The sequence below is a fragment of the Squalius cephalus genome, assembly GCF_949319135.1.
Source record: "Squalius cephalus genome assembly, chromosome: 9".
In the NCBI taxonomy this organism is placed as follows: domain Eukaryota; kingdom Metazoa; phylum Chordata; class Actinopteri; order Cypriniformes; family Leuciscidae; genus Squalius; species Squalius cephalus.
In genome coordinates this window covers 1479007-1497741 of record NC_137130.1, presented here as the reverse complement: position 1 = coordinate 1497741, position 18735 = coordinate 1479007, and the positions used below count along the sequence as shown (strand labels likewise).

The following is an 18735-nucleotide window of genomic DNA, read 5'->3' as shown; positions in this document are numbered from 1 at the left end:
TAATAAGGGAAAACGATTTATTTTCTGACTCCACTGGCAGACATTTTTTTCTTGTTTTAAGCTTCAACTCACTTAATTAAGATCCATTTTTCATTAAATAAGTCTTAATATCTTCATTAATTTTGCTTCTCCAGTAAATGTGTCTTGATTTAAGAATGTTTAGATATATGTGCTGGAAAACAAGACAGAAATACTGAGGAAGAACATAATTTTTTGCAGTGTATAATGCAGTATATCAGACTTAATATGCGACTTTCAGACCAACAATCTGACAACAATGATATACAGTAAGTTTACTTATTTACCTCATAACATGCTAAAATTAGCTTTAAACTAAGTAATTTGAGTAAATAATTTTTTGTACAAAGTACCACTATTATACTAGTTACCAAAGAAGTATAAAAAATATATATATTCAGTATTTATTGAAAATGAGGCCAATCAATTACCAAGACTGTGTTTATAAATAATAAAAATGTTCATTCAGTTATAATGTGGACAAATAATTTATTAAAATAAAAGAGAGATGATACACAAAGTCGGCATAAACATATCTAAATAAAGACTTTTTTATGTGAACAATATTCAGTCTTAACTTTATTTCACCACAGTTTCTACTAAAGACAAGCTGTAAATTGCCATTTACATTATTTACCTCATACTGTAAAAAAAAAAAAAAATTGTAAATAAACCAAAGATTATTGGAGTTCGTTTTACAAGAAAAAACGTTTTCAGTTTTTCTACTTCAAAATTTCTCATTTAATTCCCTTTCCTTTGTAATTGTTTGTGACATTTACTGTGAGTGAAAATTGTTTCTACACCAATTTAGTTTTTCAGTGCAGAAGAAGAACGACGAAATGGCTCAACAATAATGTGCACTGTTAGTCTTCCCTGATTAAATCTGATAAACATTATCACTTTATTCTCTTGTTAGTCGAGCCTCATCGAGCTGCGTCTCTAAACCTGATAAAGAGACTGTTTCTGGAGAAGTCATGCGAATCTCTCTCCTCATCTTTGGACAAACATATTGCATAAAGTCCAGAATGCATTGTGCCAAGCCTAGAAAAACATTTCCAAGATGACAAACAATGATCAGAAAATATTTACAATACTGAAAAGCACCAATAAGTTTCATAAGAATAAGAATAATAATGTGTAATTGCACTTAATATTAGCAACATGTTAATATTAAACTGCTGTCACTCATGTACAGAAGCTGAAGAAAGAGCGTCTGTATTTCTCGCTCTCTCGAAGCGATTAGGTTCACTTTACACGCAGAGGATGATGATTTGAGGATGTTCTTCCTCAGTGTTTCTGTCCTGTTTCCAGCACAAATATCTAAACTTTCTTAAATCAAGATACATTTACTGGAGAAGCAACATGACTGAGTTTATATAAGTGTGTGAACAAACTTTAATGTTAGCTTGAGAAAGCCTGAAAGATTGAAGTAATTGTAAAAGCTTGAAGTGTGAAATAGCGAGAGAGAGAGAGAGAGAGAGAGAGAGAGAGAGAGAGAGAGAGAGAGAGAGAGAGAGAGCGAGATAGAGATAGAGTGAGATAGAGAGAGAGCGAGATAGAGATAGAGCGAGAGATAGAGCGAGATAGAGAGAGCGAGATAGAGAGAGAGCGAGAGAGAGCGAGATAGAGAGAGAGCGAGATAGAGCTAGAGAGCTAGAGATAGAGTGAGATAGAGAGAGAGCGAGATAGAGCTAGAGAGCTAGAGATAGAGTGAGATAGAGAGAGAGCGAGATAGAGCTAGAGAGCTAGAGATAGAGTGAGATACAGTAGAGAGAGAGCGAGAGAGCTAGAGATCAGAGGTGGACAGTAACAAAGTACATTTACTTGAGTACTGTACTTAAGTACACTTTTTAAGTATCTGTACTTTACTTGAGTATTATTTTTTTCTGGAAACTTTTTACTTTAACTTCACTACATTTGAAAGACAAATATCATACTTTTTACTCCACTACAATTCTGTCAAGGTCCTTGAGTAGAAAGTAACATTAGTCAGTGGATGATTTTGGTTGCAGGGGCTGCATTTTGGTTGGAAATGAAAGTTCTGATTGACATCAGAACACAACGTCAGATTGACGTTGGATATTGATTGAAAATAAAAGTCGGGTTGACGTCAGAACCCGACTGATGTTGGTTTCTGACGTCAACCCGATTTTCATTTTCAACCACAATACAACGTCTGTCCAACGTTGGAGATCAACGTCAATCTGACATTGGATTCTGAAATAAACCTGATTTTCATTTTCAGCGTTGGGTATGGTCTTCTAAATGCGAATTTTGTCACTTTTTTTGGAGCACACTAGCTTATAGATAACAGTAAGGCTAACATATTCATACTAAAAGCCAAAAAACTTTAAATAGGGCAATATTTGAGGGAACAGCCATTTGGGTGTCCGAAACCATTGTGGACGTTATTGAGTGCACTTATTCATCCTTCAATTCAATCTCACATTCAATCCCACTACTGAACTGTGTTCTAGAAATAAATTTGATATTGATATGAGGGTAGGTATGCAGGCATAGATTCAGAGGCATACGGTACTTTAAGTATTACATACAACAATGCAACAATAATAAAACAATGCATTGACATTTACTTTTTACTTTTGATACTCAAGTATTTTTAAAAACGAGTAGTTCTGTACTTTTACTTAAGTAAAAATAGGTCTTTACAACTTTTACTTGTAACGGAGTAATATTTGACCAGTAGTATCTGTACTTTCACTCAAGTAAGGAAGTTGTGTACTTCGTCCACCTCTGCTAGAGATAGAGTGAGATAGAGAGAGACAGAGAGAGAGAGAGAGAGATTAATTTGAAGGTTTTAAGTCTCTCAGACAAATAGTTTTTAGGGTGTTGCTAGGTTACCGGGGTGGTTGCTAGGGTGTCGCTATGAGGTAGCAAGGTTACTCGGGTGATTGCTAGGGTGCTGAAAAATAATCTTGTTTTTCCTTTGAATTAAATAAAAAAAATTGACCACACTGGCAGATAATGTTTCTTGTGTTAAGCATAAACTCACTTAATTTTTTTTTTTTTTTTTTTTTTATTGTTTTTTTTTTTTAGAAAACAAGACTTAATATCTTCAGTCATTTTGCTTCTCCAATTAATGTATCTTAATTTAAGAATGTTTTGTAATTTGTACAAAAAAAAAAAAAAAATTATATAGATTTTTTCAGTTTTTCCGTTTTTGTGCAGTGTAGCAATCTAACTTTCTAATAAACTTGACATTGTGCACTTTGAATATTGTTTGCTCTGTGTCCAATTGCCGTTGTTTCTCTATTGGAAACGTTTTAGATCAAAAGTTTGCGTCAAAAATACATAAATGCAAATGTTAGTCGAGATGCCCATGTAAGTCAGCAGACACTGAAGAGATTCGCTGCTTTTGAGACACAGCCGTACCAACAACAAGCAAATATTATTAGTAAGAATTCTGACTGTCTGAAAGAGAAAAGGACTGAATGCTGGTTCGCTATTGCATTTTCCCCACATAAGTAATCTCTGTCACTAATGCTTCGGTTAAAAGCATCTGCTAAACGGAGGCGAAATAGTAAATGCATCCTTTAGTCAATGATAGTTTATGCATTAATTAACATCAACTAACAATCTGTAATATACTCGTTACAGTATTTATTCATCTTTGTTAGCGTTAGTTAATAAAAACAACTGTTCATTGTTAGTTTATGTTATCTCAGACACATTAAATAATATTAACAGATGTAACTTTTGATTTGAATAATGTACTAGTAAATGTTAAACTAACTCATGCATTAATCTTAGTTAATGTTAATTCAACATTTAGGCTATGAATCCATTGTTAAATAGATATTATTTAATAGACCTGAGCTAACATCAATAACCAGTTGTATTTAACAAAGATTGATTAAAATTGCAACAAATGTATTTCACCAAACAATGTTAGTTAATGTAACAAATAGTTAATGTTAGTTAATGCATTAATTAGGACCTTATTGTAAAGATATATCAATGAATTTAATCATGGTAAAATGTGCTAAATGGCTCTTATTGATGAATAAAACCACAATCAAAATAGCCAAAACATTAAATTAACAAACAAGCATGTGTAGAAATTGGTGAAGTTTGCAGAGAATTCAATTTCCGATTGACTGTCAGTTCAATTCCCAAGAATATATCCATTAACGTAACCAACTTGCTTGCTTCATGGATTAATAATCACGTTTTCATATTTACAAGATGGTCAGTAGAAAGTGTTCAAAACACATATTGTGTTTCCAAAATATATATTTTTTTTGTATAAACAGCACATACACTCTCTAAGGCAGTTCTTCGGGCAAGTCTGTAAAGTTAGTTTGTATTAAAACCATAGACCGTAAAAAAAATATAGACATAGTGTTCGTGACGTCACCCGTGGGTTTCTGAAGAGCCTTTTTGAAGCCCAAAGTGGAGCCGGCCGACGCCATCTTGGCTGCGTCACTCCCGGATAAACGGAAATGTGCAGCGAGGCGGATTAGCTGAGGTGACGTGACGCTAACAGACGGCAGACAGGCGGCTAGTAGTGACATCAGCGGCAATCCACCTGTCACTCAAGTGGCCACACCCTTAATTATGCAGAACTTTAAGGCTTAATATAATTTAAACGGATGAGTTATAAAAATATTCACCCCCCTCACAGTCGTCATGAAGGGCAAAATTAGCTATATAGACCAAACCCACTTTTTGTACCAGACTGTAAACACGTTTTTTTCTGCTGTAAAGTTGGGCATTTTAACATGGGATTGACTCTCTTTTGCAGCCGGTCTCTAGTGGCCAGTCGATGAACTGCAGTTTAAGTCACTTCAGTGTTGGATTCAAGAGAGAGACAGTCGCTTGATCAAAACACGTAGACGTATGTTGATCGGCTGTCGCTTCCCACCACGTTCTTGGCGGTGCACTTATAGACGCCGTTGTCTTTCCCGGAAGGGTTTTGTATGACCAGGGAACCCTGCGGATGGAGATACTTGTTTCCGTAAAGACGCGGCTGGACGCCGACCTTCAGTTGAAGACCGTCAGGCATTTCCCAAACCACCTCGGCCTTCGGTGTGGCGAGAGGCATGCAGTTCAGCTGAACCGCTACACCGGGACGGGCGTAGGTTACCGGCGCGGGTCCTCTGGTTATTCGCGGAGGATACGCGATTACGATCACCGAAACCGACAGACTGGAAGATCCAAATTCACTGACAGTCTGGCAGACGTACATTCCCCTGTCATACACAGATGTCCTTTGTACGGATAAAGTGCCGTTATTCAAAACAGCGTAACGACCTGTGGCCTGTGGCCTTGTTAGGACAACTCCGTTCGGTAAAGTCCACGTGAGTTTAGACGACGGATAACCGGCGGACATACAGTTAAGCTGCAGATTCTCACCGTTTATGATGCTAACGAGTGTGCTGTATTGTTTTACGATGTCTGGTTTTCTGTCGGGCTCTAACGTCACAATCCGCTCGACGTATCCAGCGCTGTTTCGCCCAACGCACCGATATCGGCCCACCTCAGAAACCGTCGGCTCTCGAATGACCAGCGTTCCATCAAACCGGTGATTGAAACGGAAAATGCTGGTTCCCTTGAGAAGAGAAGTCCCGTTAGGGAGAATCCATGTGATCTCCGGAGTCGGTTTTCCTTCTATTGAACAGTTTAGACTCAATGGTTTCCCACTGGTGAGCGAGACGGACTCTGTGGGAAGACTTCTCAACCGTGGCTTTTCAACATCCTCGGTCACCTCAAGTTGAACTTTGAGTTTGGTTTCTCCAACTTCATTGCGAGCGATGCAAAGCAACGTAGAAGAATCGCTTATCCGCGCCGCATGGATGTCCAGTGATCCGTTGAGGTGGACCGTGATCCGTGAGCCGTAGTACGGCGCGGGAAACACAACATTGTTGGGAAACACCCACATGATCTTTGGAACTGGGTTCCCATTTGCTTTGCAGTCTAAAAGCACATGCTGATCCTTCACAACAGTTTTACGGATGATCCCGGGACTCTCGGATCCGTTGATGACCGGCGACGACACAAGGACTTCAACATAAACGACTTTCTTGTCCATTCCCACAACATTCCTGGCGGAGCAAGTATAATTTCCAGTGTGAAACCTTTGGATTTTCTGAATGTGTAAAGTGCCATCGTTGGAGACCTGGTAGTTTTCGGATACTGGCGCTATGACGCGTTGATCCGGAGACGTCCATGTGATTCTGGGAATCGGTTCTCCTTTGGCGCTGCAGTTGAGGACGCCTGTTTCTCCGTAAGGAACTTTGATTACGCTGTAAGCATTGTTTCGGATGATCGGAGCATCCGCCAAGACCTTGATATGAACCTTCATTTCATCTTTCCCAATCCGATTCTCGGCATAGCACGTGTAGTCGCCTTCCTCTTTCATTCCCACTTCGTTTAAATACAACGTGCCATTGTCGAACATTACGTATCTCTTGGTGCGGATCGAGTTATCGTGGGACTGTGGGATGCTGTTCACCATGGTACCGTCGGGAAGACTCCACGTGATCTCTGGATTGGGAAAACCCGAAGCGACGCAGTCCACTTTCAGCTCTCCTCCGTACGACACCTTGCGATCGCTCAGGGACTTGTGGTCGATTTTAGCGGCTTTCATCATCACGTTGACTTTAAGGAGAACATAGTCGTCGCCCATTTTGTTTCTGGCCACACAGAGATAGTCGCCCTCATCGTTCTCGGTCACTGACGTGATGGTGAGGGTGCCGTTAGCGAACACTTTCGTTCTGCGATCAAAGCTGAAACAAGACATAAAGAGAGGTTACATGTTTCTTAAAACTTGAGAAGATAAAGTTTACTCTCAGAGGCTCTACTGATAAATTTTATTCTCATTGGAAACCACTGATGAATTATGTGAACCAGCTTTCTGTTAGGGAAATTATATGGGATGAAACCACAAAAGGACATTTGTTTTGAAGAATTGTTCATTCTGAAAACACAAAATGGAGACTTATATTGTTTTATGTTGCAAATATTATTTGAACGCTGTATCCAATAAAATATATGGGGGGAAAATAGAGAGGTTACATGTTGATACTAGTATGTATTATTTATTAAAGGGCTCATATAATTGGAGGAATCACATTTTCATTGATGATCTTTAGGGATTATATATATTAAAGAGTACAATGTACAATAAAAAATTGTTTTTTTCGAAATCATACTTCCTTTTAGAGGAACAATTTGCATTACTGTCATGGCAAAAACTTACTCGAGTTATTCAAAATTTTTATAAAACTAAAGATATATAACATTAATTTTTCCTAAAAATTCAAAAACTAAATTTGGATTTATTTCAAGGGTAACAGAGTAAAACAGAGTATCATGACCAATCAAATTTACCCTATGTTTTTGAGATATAAGAACTCTAAACTTCATTCCAGTGAAAAATAACATTTTCCTTGTTTTGTTTTTTACATCCAAGATAAAAAAAAAAATCAAAACTTAATTTCATAGGGGGAAAAAAGAGCATATTTAAAAAAAAATAAAAAAAACATTACTCTTTCTGAAATCCTTGATTTCTAATGTCAAAACCCGAATTTTTAGCAAACAACCGCTCACATTTACACATAAACAATGCCTATTTCCATCTCTACAGTGGCACATATGCAAAATGGTCTATGCTTTAGTAGTGGTCTTTTACGTTTTATCCAAACGTAATAAAAAGTGTGTGGTAGGACCAAAAATTTATACAAGAACCCTAATGAGATCAAGTCTCTATATAAGCCTGAGCAGAGACCATCGTGCCAATGTTTCCAATGATCGACTGTCAAACAAATGTTGTTAATTCAGAACTAATGTTTCATTTTTGCTACACTGCATTGTTGGTTTTTATTTCCTTCTGTATCCATTTATATTCTACTTATTTGCCTGTCCTCTGTAATTAATTACACTTCATGTTGTTTTGCTATTATGTTAATCATGCTCTGTATCCAACAGCGTATATGGAGATAATTAAAAGAATTTCAAAGAGGCCAGAGACCGTACGAATCATTATGTGTGTATCTAGTATCTGTGGTTAACAGATTTATATTCTTTTTAAATACTTTTTTGTTGTTTCAATTAACTTTTACTTTTCGAGAATTAATCATTTTTTTGGCTGCGGTGCATTTAAGATTTATAAATGCCCTCTTTGCATGTGAAATGTTTTATTAGCCTATTTATGTTTATTATTTAACATTCCCATCATTCAATTTGCATCATTCAGCCTCTTTACAAAGTATGCATGAGATTGTGAAATGTGAAATGTTAGAAATGTGCCTCTTAAACTGTTCAGATTAGACTGAAATGATCATGGATCAGTGCATTAAAGACTTATAAATGCCCTCTTTACAAGTGAAATGAGTCACAACATGTTGTTGTGCTCAAACTGAGGGTGTTATTATATATTTAACTTAACTATCATTCAATTCTCATCATTAGGCCTCTTGGCATTAGATTGTGACAGATTGTCAGACTGAATTGTGCCACTCATATGCTTCAAATTAGGCCAAAATGATCATGGATCTTGAAATACAAGTATCCTAAAGTGGTTTCTAAACACTCATGCTTGATTCCTCATTAATTGACCCCTGTAAGCACAAATCCCAAATGAAAACATGGTAATGTGCAAATTCCTGTACCTGTAATATGCATCAACCAGTTTTTTCGAAGGTGTCCTCCAGATGATCCTAGGATTGGGGCTTCCAGTGGCCGAACAGTCGAGACTCAGTCGAGATCCGTATCGGACATCAGTGTTGTGTGCAGAAGCGGACATGATCCTGGCAGAAGTCGAGTTCCTCTTCACCTGCAGATTTACACTCCTTTTAACCACGCCCACAGAATTCACAGCAACACATTCATAATTCCCAGAATCCTTCTCCGTAGGATTGCGAATAAACAGCGTCCCGTTGGGGAAAACAAACAAGTTGCTGTTGATGAACTGCGAGGGGCGAAGCTGCGTGCCGGTCACCGTGACCCATCGGATTGCTGGACTTGGCGAGCCTTTAGCGGTGCAGTGAATGAACGCTGACTGGCCGTCAGAAACGGTGTGGTTTTCCCAAAGCTGCTCTTGGATCTTGGGAGGCAACGCTGCAATTTGGAGCCTCACGGAAAGCATGTCGGCTCCGGCGGCGTTGCTCGCTATGCATTTGTAGACGCCCTTGTCCATGTAGTTGGTTTGCTTGACTTGAAGCGTTCCATTGGCGAAGAGCATGATCTTCTGTTCGGTGTTACTGACGCCGCGCACCACCGAACGGTTTGGAAGGACCCAGCTAATGTTTGGGATTGGGAGACCTTGTGCTTGGCATTCCAAGAGTGCACTGTTTCCTAGGAACACCGTCACATCTTGATGACGTGGAAGGGTCATCTTGGGCCCGTGGGCCGACACCACCAGGGTCACCATCATCTTATCGGTGCCGTGGAGATTGCGAGCGCTGCACAGATACTGCCCGCGGTCCTGAAGCTGAACGCTGTGGATGACAAATGTGCCGTTGGACTGGACTTCAAAACGCTGGATTCTGGTGTTGGTTGACATGACAGCTCCTGGGTGAAATGAAATGTGGAAGGATTCATTAATTTACATCTGTGAAGAGCTGCTACAAATATACAGAGAGAGAGAGAGAGAGAGAGAGAGAGAGAGAGAGAGAGAGAGAGAGAGAGATTGAAGACAACAAAAGTGTCAAATTAATTAAAAAATATTTACATATACTATGAATTTACAGGCAGTAAGGTTGCACAAAACAACAATACTTTGTTTATCTGCCTAGTCTCTATAACAAATTCTAATTAATATATATTTTTGAATTAATAACATATCTTTAAAATGTAATAACATAATTGTATATATATATATATATATATATATATATTTATGCACACACAAACATATATACGTATATAACGTGTATATGTGTGTGTGTGTGTGTGTGTGTAAAAGTATATTTTGTGTTTGTAGGTGCAAATATGTGAGTGTGTGTGTGTATATATACTGTATATGCACATAAAACACAAAATCATTTTATTTTTATAATCTCTCCATAGTCTCTAATATATATATAAAGAAAGAGAGATCGAAAAAATAAGAAAACAAAAGCGTGGAAACCTATAAGAAAAAAAAAACACATTTAACTTTTGGGAAACTGTTCTAAAACTTTAAACAAAGTATCAAGATCACTTTTGGTTTTTGCATTGAAATTACACTCTATATTCTGAATACTTGTCATGTCATCCTGTCATATGAGTGTTACCTGTGGAGACTTTGGTCCAGGTCAGGAAGGGCTTCGGCTCCCCCACAGAATCACATGGTAACTGCACATCTGTCCCAGCATTCACAGTGACTGTGTGCAGTTTGGCAGCAGTGATTCTGGGTCTCATTTGCAGGACGGGAAGAGTTTGTGATCCTTGAGATGAAAGAACTGCACTCGACTGTCTGTTTACTGATTGAGGAATCTGGTTGTTTGGCTGTGTGGTGCTTGATGTAGTTGTGGGACTCGAGTCAGTTGCTGTCAATATTTTTGGTGCTGTAGTTGATTTGATGTTGTTGACAGAGTTTAAATCCACAGATGAGGTGGTCGTGGACAGTGTTCTGAGAATACTGGGTCTCATATTGACAGATGGGTTTCTATTATGATAGTACGGATACCTGTGATTAGTGCTGGGAATTCTTTCCCTGTGCCTGGAATCTATGTAGTTTGTTCCAGGATTTCTTGAATAAAATGGGATTCTGTTGTCCGGTATGAGATAACTGGGGGTTAACTTTAGAGCAGGTGTAGTAGTAGTAGTAGTAGTAGTAGAATATAATATGGATGTTGTCGACAGTGTAGTAGATGGTGATATTATTCTAGTAAGTTGGGTTGTAATGGGAATCATGACTGTAGTTGCTGGAAATGTAATTGTGGGTGAAGTATTCAGTGATGTTGTGGGTTCATCGAGTTCATTGACTAACCTTTCCCTTTGGTCTTCATTAGAAATCAAGTTTGGTTGTAAGAACTTTATCACATTGGTTTTACTGCGAGTAGTATAAGTTGGCATTTGTGAACTTGTAGCTAAAGACTCGATTTGTGTCCCAAAGGATTCTGTAGGAGTCTCTGGTGTTGAGGAAAAAGATATCTTGTTGTAAACTGATTCTTTTTCTTTAAAGTTTGGATGTGGTTGTGAAAGTGAGTGGTCTTGGGTTTGTGGAATGGAGGTGATAATAGATTCTTCTATGGAAGTAACATTTTCTTTTGTACTAGTTGCTTCCAATGTATCGTTCTCTCTTAGATCATCTCTAAAGTGTGATTCGGGTAAGTTCAAGAAATCCAGCCCATCTGCGTCCAACGTAAAGCTGATCTCTGTTAGATCAATCTCTGTGTTGGCTTTTGGTAACGCTGTTGAAAGCGTGCTTGTGAACTCTTGCCGAGCAGTTGTCATCGGGACAGTTTCAGTGCCATATCGAGATGTTGGAGCCACACTCATGGGAACCATGTACTCATCCATCTCCTCGGCGGATGCAATGCTTCCATCCTCTTCCTCCTCTAAAGAACTAATGTCTTTATTTTCCAGCCCCGAAACCCCAGACACTGTCGCTGATGTTGTGCTCATGAGGTGAGATGTAGAGCTTGTCATCTCCTGAATTTGGAGGAAATTACTTGCCTTTACTTTGTGGATTTCTGGACCAGTTTTCTCAACCGGGAGGGAGATTGCAATTTCCTCAATGGCATTTGTTAATTCTCTCTGCACTGTAGGATACAAGTGAGAAGTAGATGGATGGACTGACGTGCCTTCAGATAGGGTTGTGGGGAATATGTGGGTAGTGCTCGGATATTCAGACATACTAGCAGTTACTGGGATAGTTGGATGGATTGACGTGCTTTCAGCTGGAGATGTGGAGTCAATGTGAGCAGTCGTTGTAGTAGCTGGATGGATCATTGTGTCTTCAGCTGGCTTTCTGGGATCTGTTTTCAACGTTACAGTTGGTACATGAACTCCTGCAGCTGTAGATGTTACCCAAGGTCTTCTTTTAGCAAGGTTTGGCAGTGGCCTTCTGAATTTTATTCGTCGTCTGCCTCCAAATCTTCGCCTGGAGCTCCAGTGGTCTTTTGTTCTCGATTGTGTTGAACTTGTCGGGCTAATGCTGCCGGTTGACGTGGTAGAAAAGGAAGTGCTTTCAAGCTGTCCGGAATCAAACCCCCCAATCTGCGACTGCACACCAGTCTTTCCGGAGAAATTAAGTTCATTTTCTGTCTCAGACATCGGTTTGATGACAGACCCGGAGTATACTTGGTTATTCTCTGCACTTATGGTACTCACATACCCTCCTTCAGCAACGTTCACCTCTGTCATAACATAATGAGGTCCAGATGTGGGATTTGAGATGTAAGACACTTTGTCTGAGCTAGTGTGTAATTCTGGAGGTGCCGTTTGGTAGATGTTATAATTTTGTCCCTCAATATGAGGTGTAATTGCATGCGTGTGGTAAACATCCGTTTGGTGTTGAGTGCTGAAAGTGTTTGATTCCTCCTGTAGACCGGAGTCACCAGAAGAACTCTCGGTGTTGTCAATCGATCCTGGATGATCTTCATTCCCCATCTGTAGACGTTTCTCAGGAGTGCCATGTTGGACAATGTGAATTGATGAGTTTTTTGGAGATGTTTTCTCACGGATTTTGGACAAAAGTTTGGCCCATTCCAGGGGGTCTATTTTGTTCTTACCATTAACAGTTCTTTGATTTGTGACGGCAGTTCTTTTTGGTTCTCCATGCATGCCCTTTCTAAAGGGCCGTCTACGGCGAAAGCTGCCTTGTATTCTTGCATTCGGACCCCTCCTTCGATTAATAAAGCTTCTGTTTGGTTCTTTTCTCTCTTGAGTTTCAGAACCATCTCCAGAAGCATCTTCCACATCTTCCAAAAAGGCTTTTACCTTAGTGGACACTCCCGCAGCCGACTGAGGTCTAACGGGATACTGTCGCAGTGGCTGAATTACTCTCCGTCTCATGACAGTTAGTTTAGTAGCCAGTACATCCACACCATGCTGGTTCATGGCGACACATTTGTAATATCCATTGTTGTTAAGCTGACTATGAGGAAGGAACAAAGTCCCGTTGGAAAAGACTGAAGCCTTGGATGTATTTGCGTTGGCATTCAGTACACTGCCATCTGGAAATATCCAATTCACCACCGCATCTGGTGTTGCCGTAGTAAGACAGGGCAAAGAAGCAGATTCGCCAACAAACTTACTTAAAGCATTTCCAACCTCTTGACCTGGAAGTGGGCTTGAAGACTCCATAACTGATAAGCGGAAAGGCAGAACATCGATATCTCCTGCAATCTCAGCAATGCAGTAATAAACGCCAGAGTCTCTGTGCTCGACGGATTTAACGTGAAGCTTGCCGCTTCTAGAGACGGTCACTCTGTTGCCGGTCGAGCTAAATCCAGCTTTAATCTTCGACCCATCGGGCATCATCCATTGAACGGCTGCATTTCCAGAGCTTTGCACACGGCAGTCCATTTCAATCATACCACCGACAACAGAACTGAAGCTCGTCTGGGTTTTATTATCATCTTCAATCATGACCCAAGATCTGACGAGCTCCTTGTCTGTGGTGGTTGTCAAATGAGTATTAAGAATGAGTCTCACACTTTTGGAGGAGGAGTAAGGCCTGTTTAACTTGATGTTCATGAAGGACTGCATGAGCCAAGGTGGATGGGTTAAAACATTAGCTCGGACACCAGTGTAAAAGTAGGAGTCCTTTTCAATGTCCTGTCTGTATCTGTAGCTCAGCTCCGGCTCTCGGCTCAGCATGATTTCTCTTCGCAGATGCATGGGAACTTCACTGTAGTAAGCAAGAAGCCTCCAAAAGCTTTCATAGCTGTCTCTGTCCACGGGACACTCCACATCAAAGAATAAAGTCACGTTAGCAGCGATCTGCAGAGATTTAGTGTAATTCCAGCTGATTTTAGTGGCCTCTCTTGGTTCAAGTATTTGGCAGATCAAGTCCACTTTAGTCCCGTGCTCGTCGGATAAACCAAAGGAGACATTTCCGAAAGGTGGTTTGATCCTGTCGATGGGCAGAAGTTCACTGATGTTGTCCTCATGTAAGATGGTTTTTCCTGGAGAGCTGATAGCTGGTCCAGAGCAGATGAACTCTTTAAGATCTGAGATGTCTTGTCCTTTAAGGTGTTTAGGAAACGAGCACAGTGGACATAGCTGACCGCTGACAAATGTTCTGTCCTTCTTGCATTTCATCACCCCTTGGAAAAGGAAACAAATCCAGACATTAGAAGATGGAATTTGTACTTCACTCATAGACCTAAATAGCAGATACTTTTTTTATGCTTATAAAGCTTTTTATGCTTTCTCACTTGCTGCTTTGTAACAATTTAAATAGTGAAAAATGCATTAAAATGTATTCTAACCCTCAGTACTAAACTTCTGCAATTAATTCAGCTCTGATTTTTTTGTTTAAAATCCTCCTTTGACTTACATTCAGGGCCTTAAATTAACACTCGGTAAGTGCCAAATGTGATAAAAATTGGTGAGTATATGAAACGGTGTCACTCGCTGGTAACACTTTTATGAATTCTAACAATGCGTGAATGCATACAAACGTGAATGATGCTTGGGATAGTTGATGAGCCAGCGCTGCATCATCACGAAAGTTTGAGCCTTGATCATTTAAATATTCAAGTTCAATAAAACACGAAAGGGAGCTCATTTCGTTACTCGCGTGCCGTGTGGAATGTGCGCAAACATCTGAAGCAATTTGCCAGAAATCCACCTAATATTCCTGCTGCTATCTGTGTTTTTAATGTTAAACAACAAAGGACAAAGAAACAAAATCTCACTGCTCTTGTGAATGATTACAGTGAAGACTATGCAGTGTTATTTGACATTTTCTTGCTTTATTAAATTCCTGTAACTGGAAACTGCTGTCAAATCTACCTGAAAAAGCTGAAAAGCACTGTTTATTTCATTTGTATCTTTGTTATATTGTATTTATTTGTTCTTTTGCTTGTTATAGGATTATTTTTTCTTATTTTATTACTGACTGTTTACTTGTCTGTAATAATGTTTTAAATTTATATTAGTTAGGCTAGTAGTTTTAGCTGTGGAATCAAAATTGGACTAGAGAACTGTGAATGTTCACTGGTATCTAAACATTTGGTGTCATTAAGCCCGTTTTTCATGGCTGGTAAAAAATATTTATGGCTGGTACATATTTTAGGCCCTGCTTACATTCATAGAATGTTCAGCATATAAAATGCAACATTTTTAAAAAATGATCAATTCTGATCATACTAAATTGTAATTGTAAGCATTTTCTTTACACATAAACAAAGACTACAACCTGAACTGACCTTAATCTCTAACATTATTCTTCTTCTGCTGCACAAACACTCAGATTTTCTTCAGGAAATCCAAATGTATTTGATAACAGCGTGAACATCTGAAGCACTTGGAAACAGATGATTTACCTGAATTTCGTGCGCTCCAATCCTGTAACCAGCTCATCCGGCAGTCGCAGCTCCACGGGTTTCCACATAAGAAGAGGTTCTCCAGCTGAGGCATGTTCTCCAGCATGTTTCTGGGTAGTGTGCGCAGGAGGTTGTCGGAGAGATACAGATGCTTCAGGCTGGACACGGGGAAACGCTGGAGCAGTGAGAAGGTGCTGAAAGTAGCATGATGGAGCTTTTGCAGATGGTTGGCCTCTAGGTGGAGCAAACGGAGCGACGTCATCCCTCTGAACGCATCCGGGTGGATGAACTCTATGTGGTTGTGGTCCAGATGAAGCCTAATAAGGCCCGTCAAACCAGTGAAGGTGTGCCCAGTAATGACTCTCAGTTTGTTGTAGCTCATTTTTAAAACCTGCAGGAAATACACATTCACTCACTTATTATGACAAAATACCAAGCCAGTATGTCCTGTGAGCAACCGAAGTGCATACTTTTACATTCACCAGTCAAACTAGAGTAAATTTACTAATGAATTAGAACTAAATTAAGTGCTAATGTGCTTTTACCTGCAAGGAAACGAGATCCTGAAAAGCACCATCTGATATCTTCTGCACATTGTTGCCGTGCATCATCAGGAGCTCCAGCTTTCGAAGGCCACCAAAAGAGACGTCTGTGATGTGATTTATAGCGTTAAACCTGTTAAATAGTAAAAGCATAGTTATCAATCATATTTTCAAAATTAAGTTGTATTTAATCATCAGCATGGAAGCTTGTTTCTGCCACAGACTAAAAGGTAATTGCAACCATTTCTTCTCACAATTACAAGTTTATAACTCACCATTGTGAGAGAGAATGTCAGAATTGTGAGTTATAAATTCACAATTACACAACTGTGAGAATAAAAACCTTGAAATAACATTTTATTTTATTTTATTCTGTGGCAGAAACAAGCTTCCAAACATGGGTTATTTCTTTACGCTGAAGTTATATTATAACCAAAAATGCTCTGTTTTTATGCACACGTATGGATGGATAAGTTGTTTCAAGGTCTATATTTTAGTAATTCAGCAAGGTTTTAAGTCAAAAGTCACATGATGTAAATAATTGTTGTCTCTCTAGCAATGATTTTATTTGTTGATTTCAAATTCAAATTCTATCCCCAAACTTTGGAAGCTTGTTTCTGCCAAGCAATAAAAACAAAAAAAAGGTAATTGCAACTTTTTATCTTGATATACTTTATTCAAAGAGAAAAAAATAACTTTTTTCTCACAATTGCGAGTTTATATCTCAGAATACTGACTGTTTTTCTCAGAATTGTGAGATATAAACTTGCAATTGTGAGTTCTAAAATCTATTTAAAATATTAAAAATTTTTAAACTATTTTAGCTATATTATAATAAACTATGGCCCGGTTTCACAGACAGGGCTTAGACTAAGCCAGGATTAGACCATAGATCAATTAGGACATATAAGTAATTTTTATAAACATGCTTAGAAAAAAACATTACCGATGTGCATCTTAAAACTAAAAAGGCACTGATATATTTTTAAGATCAGTCAGTGCAAGTTTATTTCAGTGGAAACAGCTCAGACTTACATTTTAGTCTAGGACTAGTCTTAAGCCCTGTCTGTGAAACCAGGGGTATAAAGACTATATTAGGCTGGTTCCATTTTGACAACTTACTCTATATAACATATCAAAGAGTTTTATGAACTGTATAATGTTTCCTGGTCAATAATAGTCAGATATATGATCGTAACACAAACCTGCCATGCATTACACTAAAGAACATGATTAGAAGTGATTTACCCGAAATTAATGCGCAGAACTTGTTTGGAGATGCCGGCGGGCACGGTGGCGAGCGCACGGAAGGTGCAGTGAACCTCAGCGGACACCGAACACGCGCACTGACGAGGACACACACCACTGGAGCCCGGAAGACTGACCAGCGACATCAGCATCAGCATCAGCCCGACGCACGAGGAGCCCATGATCAACGGGAGGTTATTCTGAAGCTTTCACGTTCCTCGATCACTGACACACACACAGCCAACATAAATTACATCTATGGAATCAAATATGTGATCCTGCTGGATAAACTGAACATTTTAAGCTCATTTTTTCATGTTTGATTCCTCCATGAGATCTGGATTAGTTCCAAATTATAATCAAATTCCTTTTTTGCTATCCTTAAGGATATGTCCAAACTCAATTAAAATCAATTTCTTCAGGAATTAAACTAAGCAAGCATGAAGACAAATAGCAGCCCAACAGTCAATGTTAAATGATGAATGCATGAAGAAAGTTCTCAATATATATATGAAGAGTTCAGATGCAAAAGCCTCTAAGTGCCATCTGAAATTTGCTTCTAGAATGATCATTTTTATAAAGCTTGTATTATTAAGTTCAGTAATTTCACTTAAATGACCATTAATAGGTAATTTGCATTGTCATTTAAGTGAAATTATTGAACTTAAATATACAAGCTTGATAAAAAATGATCATTCTAGAAGAAAATTTCAGATGGCACTTAGAGGCTTTTGCATCTGAACTATATATATATATATATATAGTTCAGAGTAAGCAAATCAAGAGTAGCATTTTACTTCTAAATATACATGTTTTCTATATGCAGCACAAGAACAAAACCAAAAGAATAACATTACAAGTTTAATATATGTATAAAGTTATGAAGTTTTCAGATTCTTAAATAAAATGAAACTCACCTTAAAGTTCACTTTTCGAGCCTTCATTTCCTTAAAGTAGATCAGCTCCTCATAAAATGCACCATTATATCACAGCATCCTTTTTTAGATGTTCACCAGGTTTTCATACTTGACAAATGCAACAGCCAATAGAATAAAAATAAAAAAAGAGCAGAATATAAAAGCAGAGAAATATGGGTTTCTTATTCAAAGGCTCATATGATAAATACCCTCCATGAGGCTCCAGTCGTAGGTGCTTCACCGTCTGCACAGGAACTGTGAGTCGAGCTGGAGAAAGAGATTGTGAAACCCAAGCTTGAGTGAGGAGGGGCTAAAGAGAAAAACCCCTCAGATTATTTGCCCTCCTTTGAAACCGGCCAGTCGCAGCTGCTCGGTTTAATCCACTGGGTCAAAACAACAAAGTACTGCGTTTGCTACACTATTAATAACAATGAAGGTTCTTTATTAGCATTGATGATTCCATGAAGAACAACCATGGAACCACTAAAGGTTCTTTATAGTGGGAAAAAGTTGTGCAAATGTTCTTCACACTAACGTTGTGTCCAATATCGAATACTTTCCTAC

At 38.8% G+C, this 18735-nt stretch overlaps 1 protein-coding gene across 2 annotated transcripts; it reads right to left on the bottom strand.

Moving 5' to 3' along the window:
- Positions 1-495: 495 nt before the first annotated feature.
- Positions 496-18418, bottom strand: mxra5b (matrix-remodelling associated 5b). Of its 2 annotated transcripts, none has more exons than XM_079880331.1 (8): positions 18381-18418; positions 18172-18279; positions 17255-17510; positions 16010-16139; positions 15465-15855; positions 10257-14240; positions 8652-9552; positions 496-6767 (listed from the first exon to the last, which is right to left on the bottom strand). In XM_079880331.1, exons 3-8 carry the CDS (start codon positions 17434-17436, stop codon positions 4862-4864), a joined length of 7494 nt encoding a protein of 2497 aa, XP_079736457.1. In that variant the 5' UTR covers positions 17437-17510; positions 18172-18279; positions 18381-18418; the 3' UTR covers positions 496-4861. The 2 variants fall into 2 exon arrangements, with proteins under 2 accessions (XP_079736457.1, XP_079736456.1); XM_079880330.1 differs by having other exon boundaries at positions 17255-17479.
- Between the last annotated feature and the right edge of the window lie 317 nt (positions 18419-18735).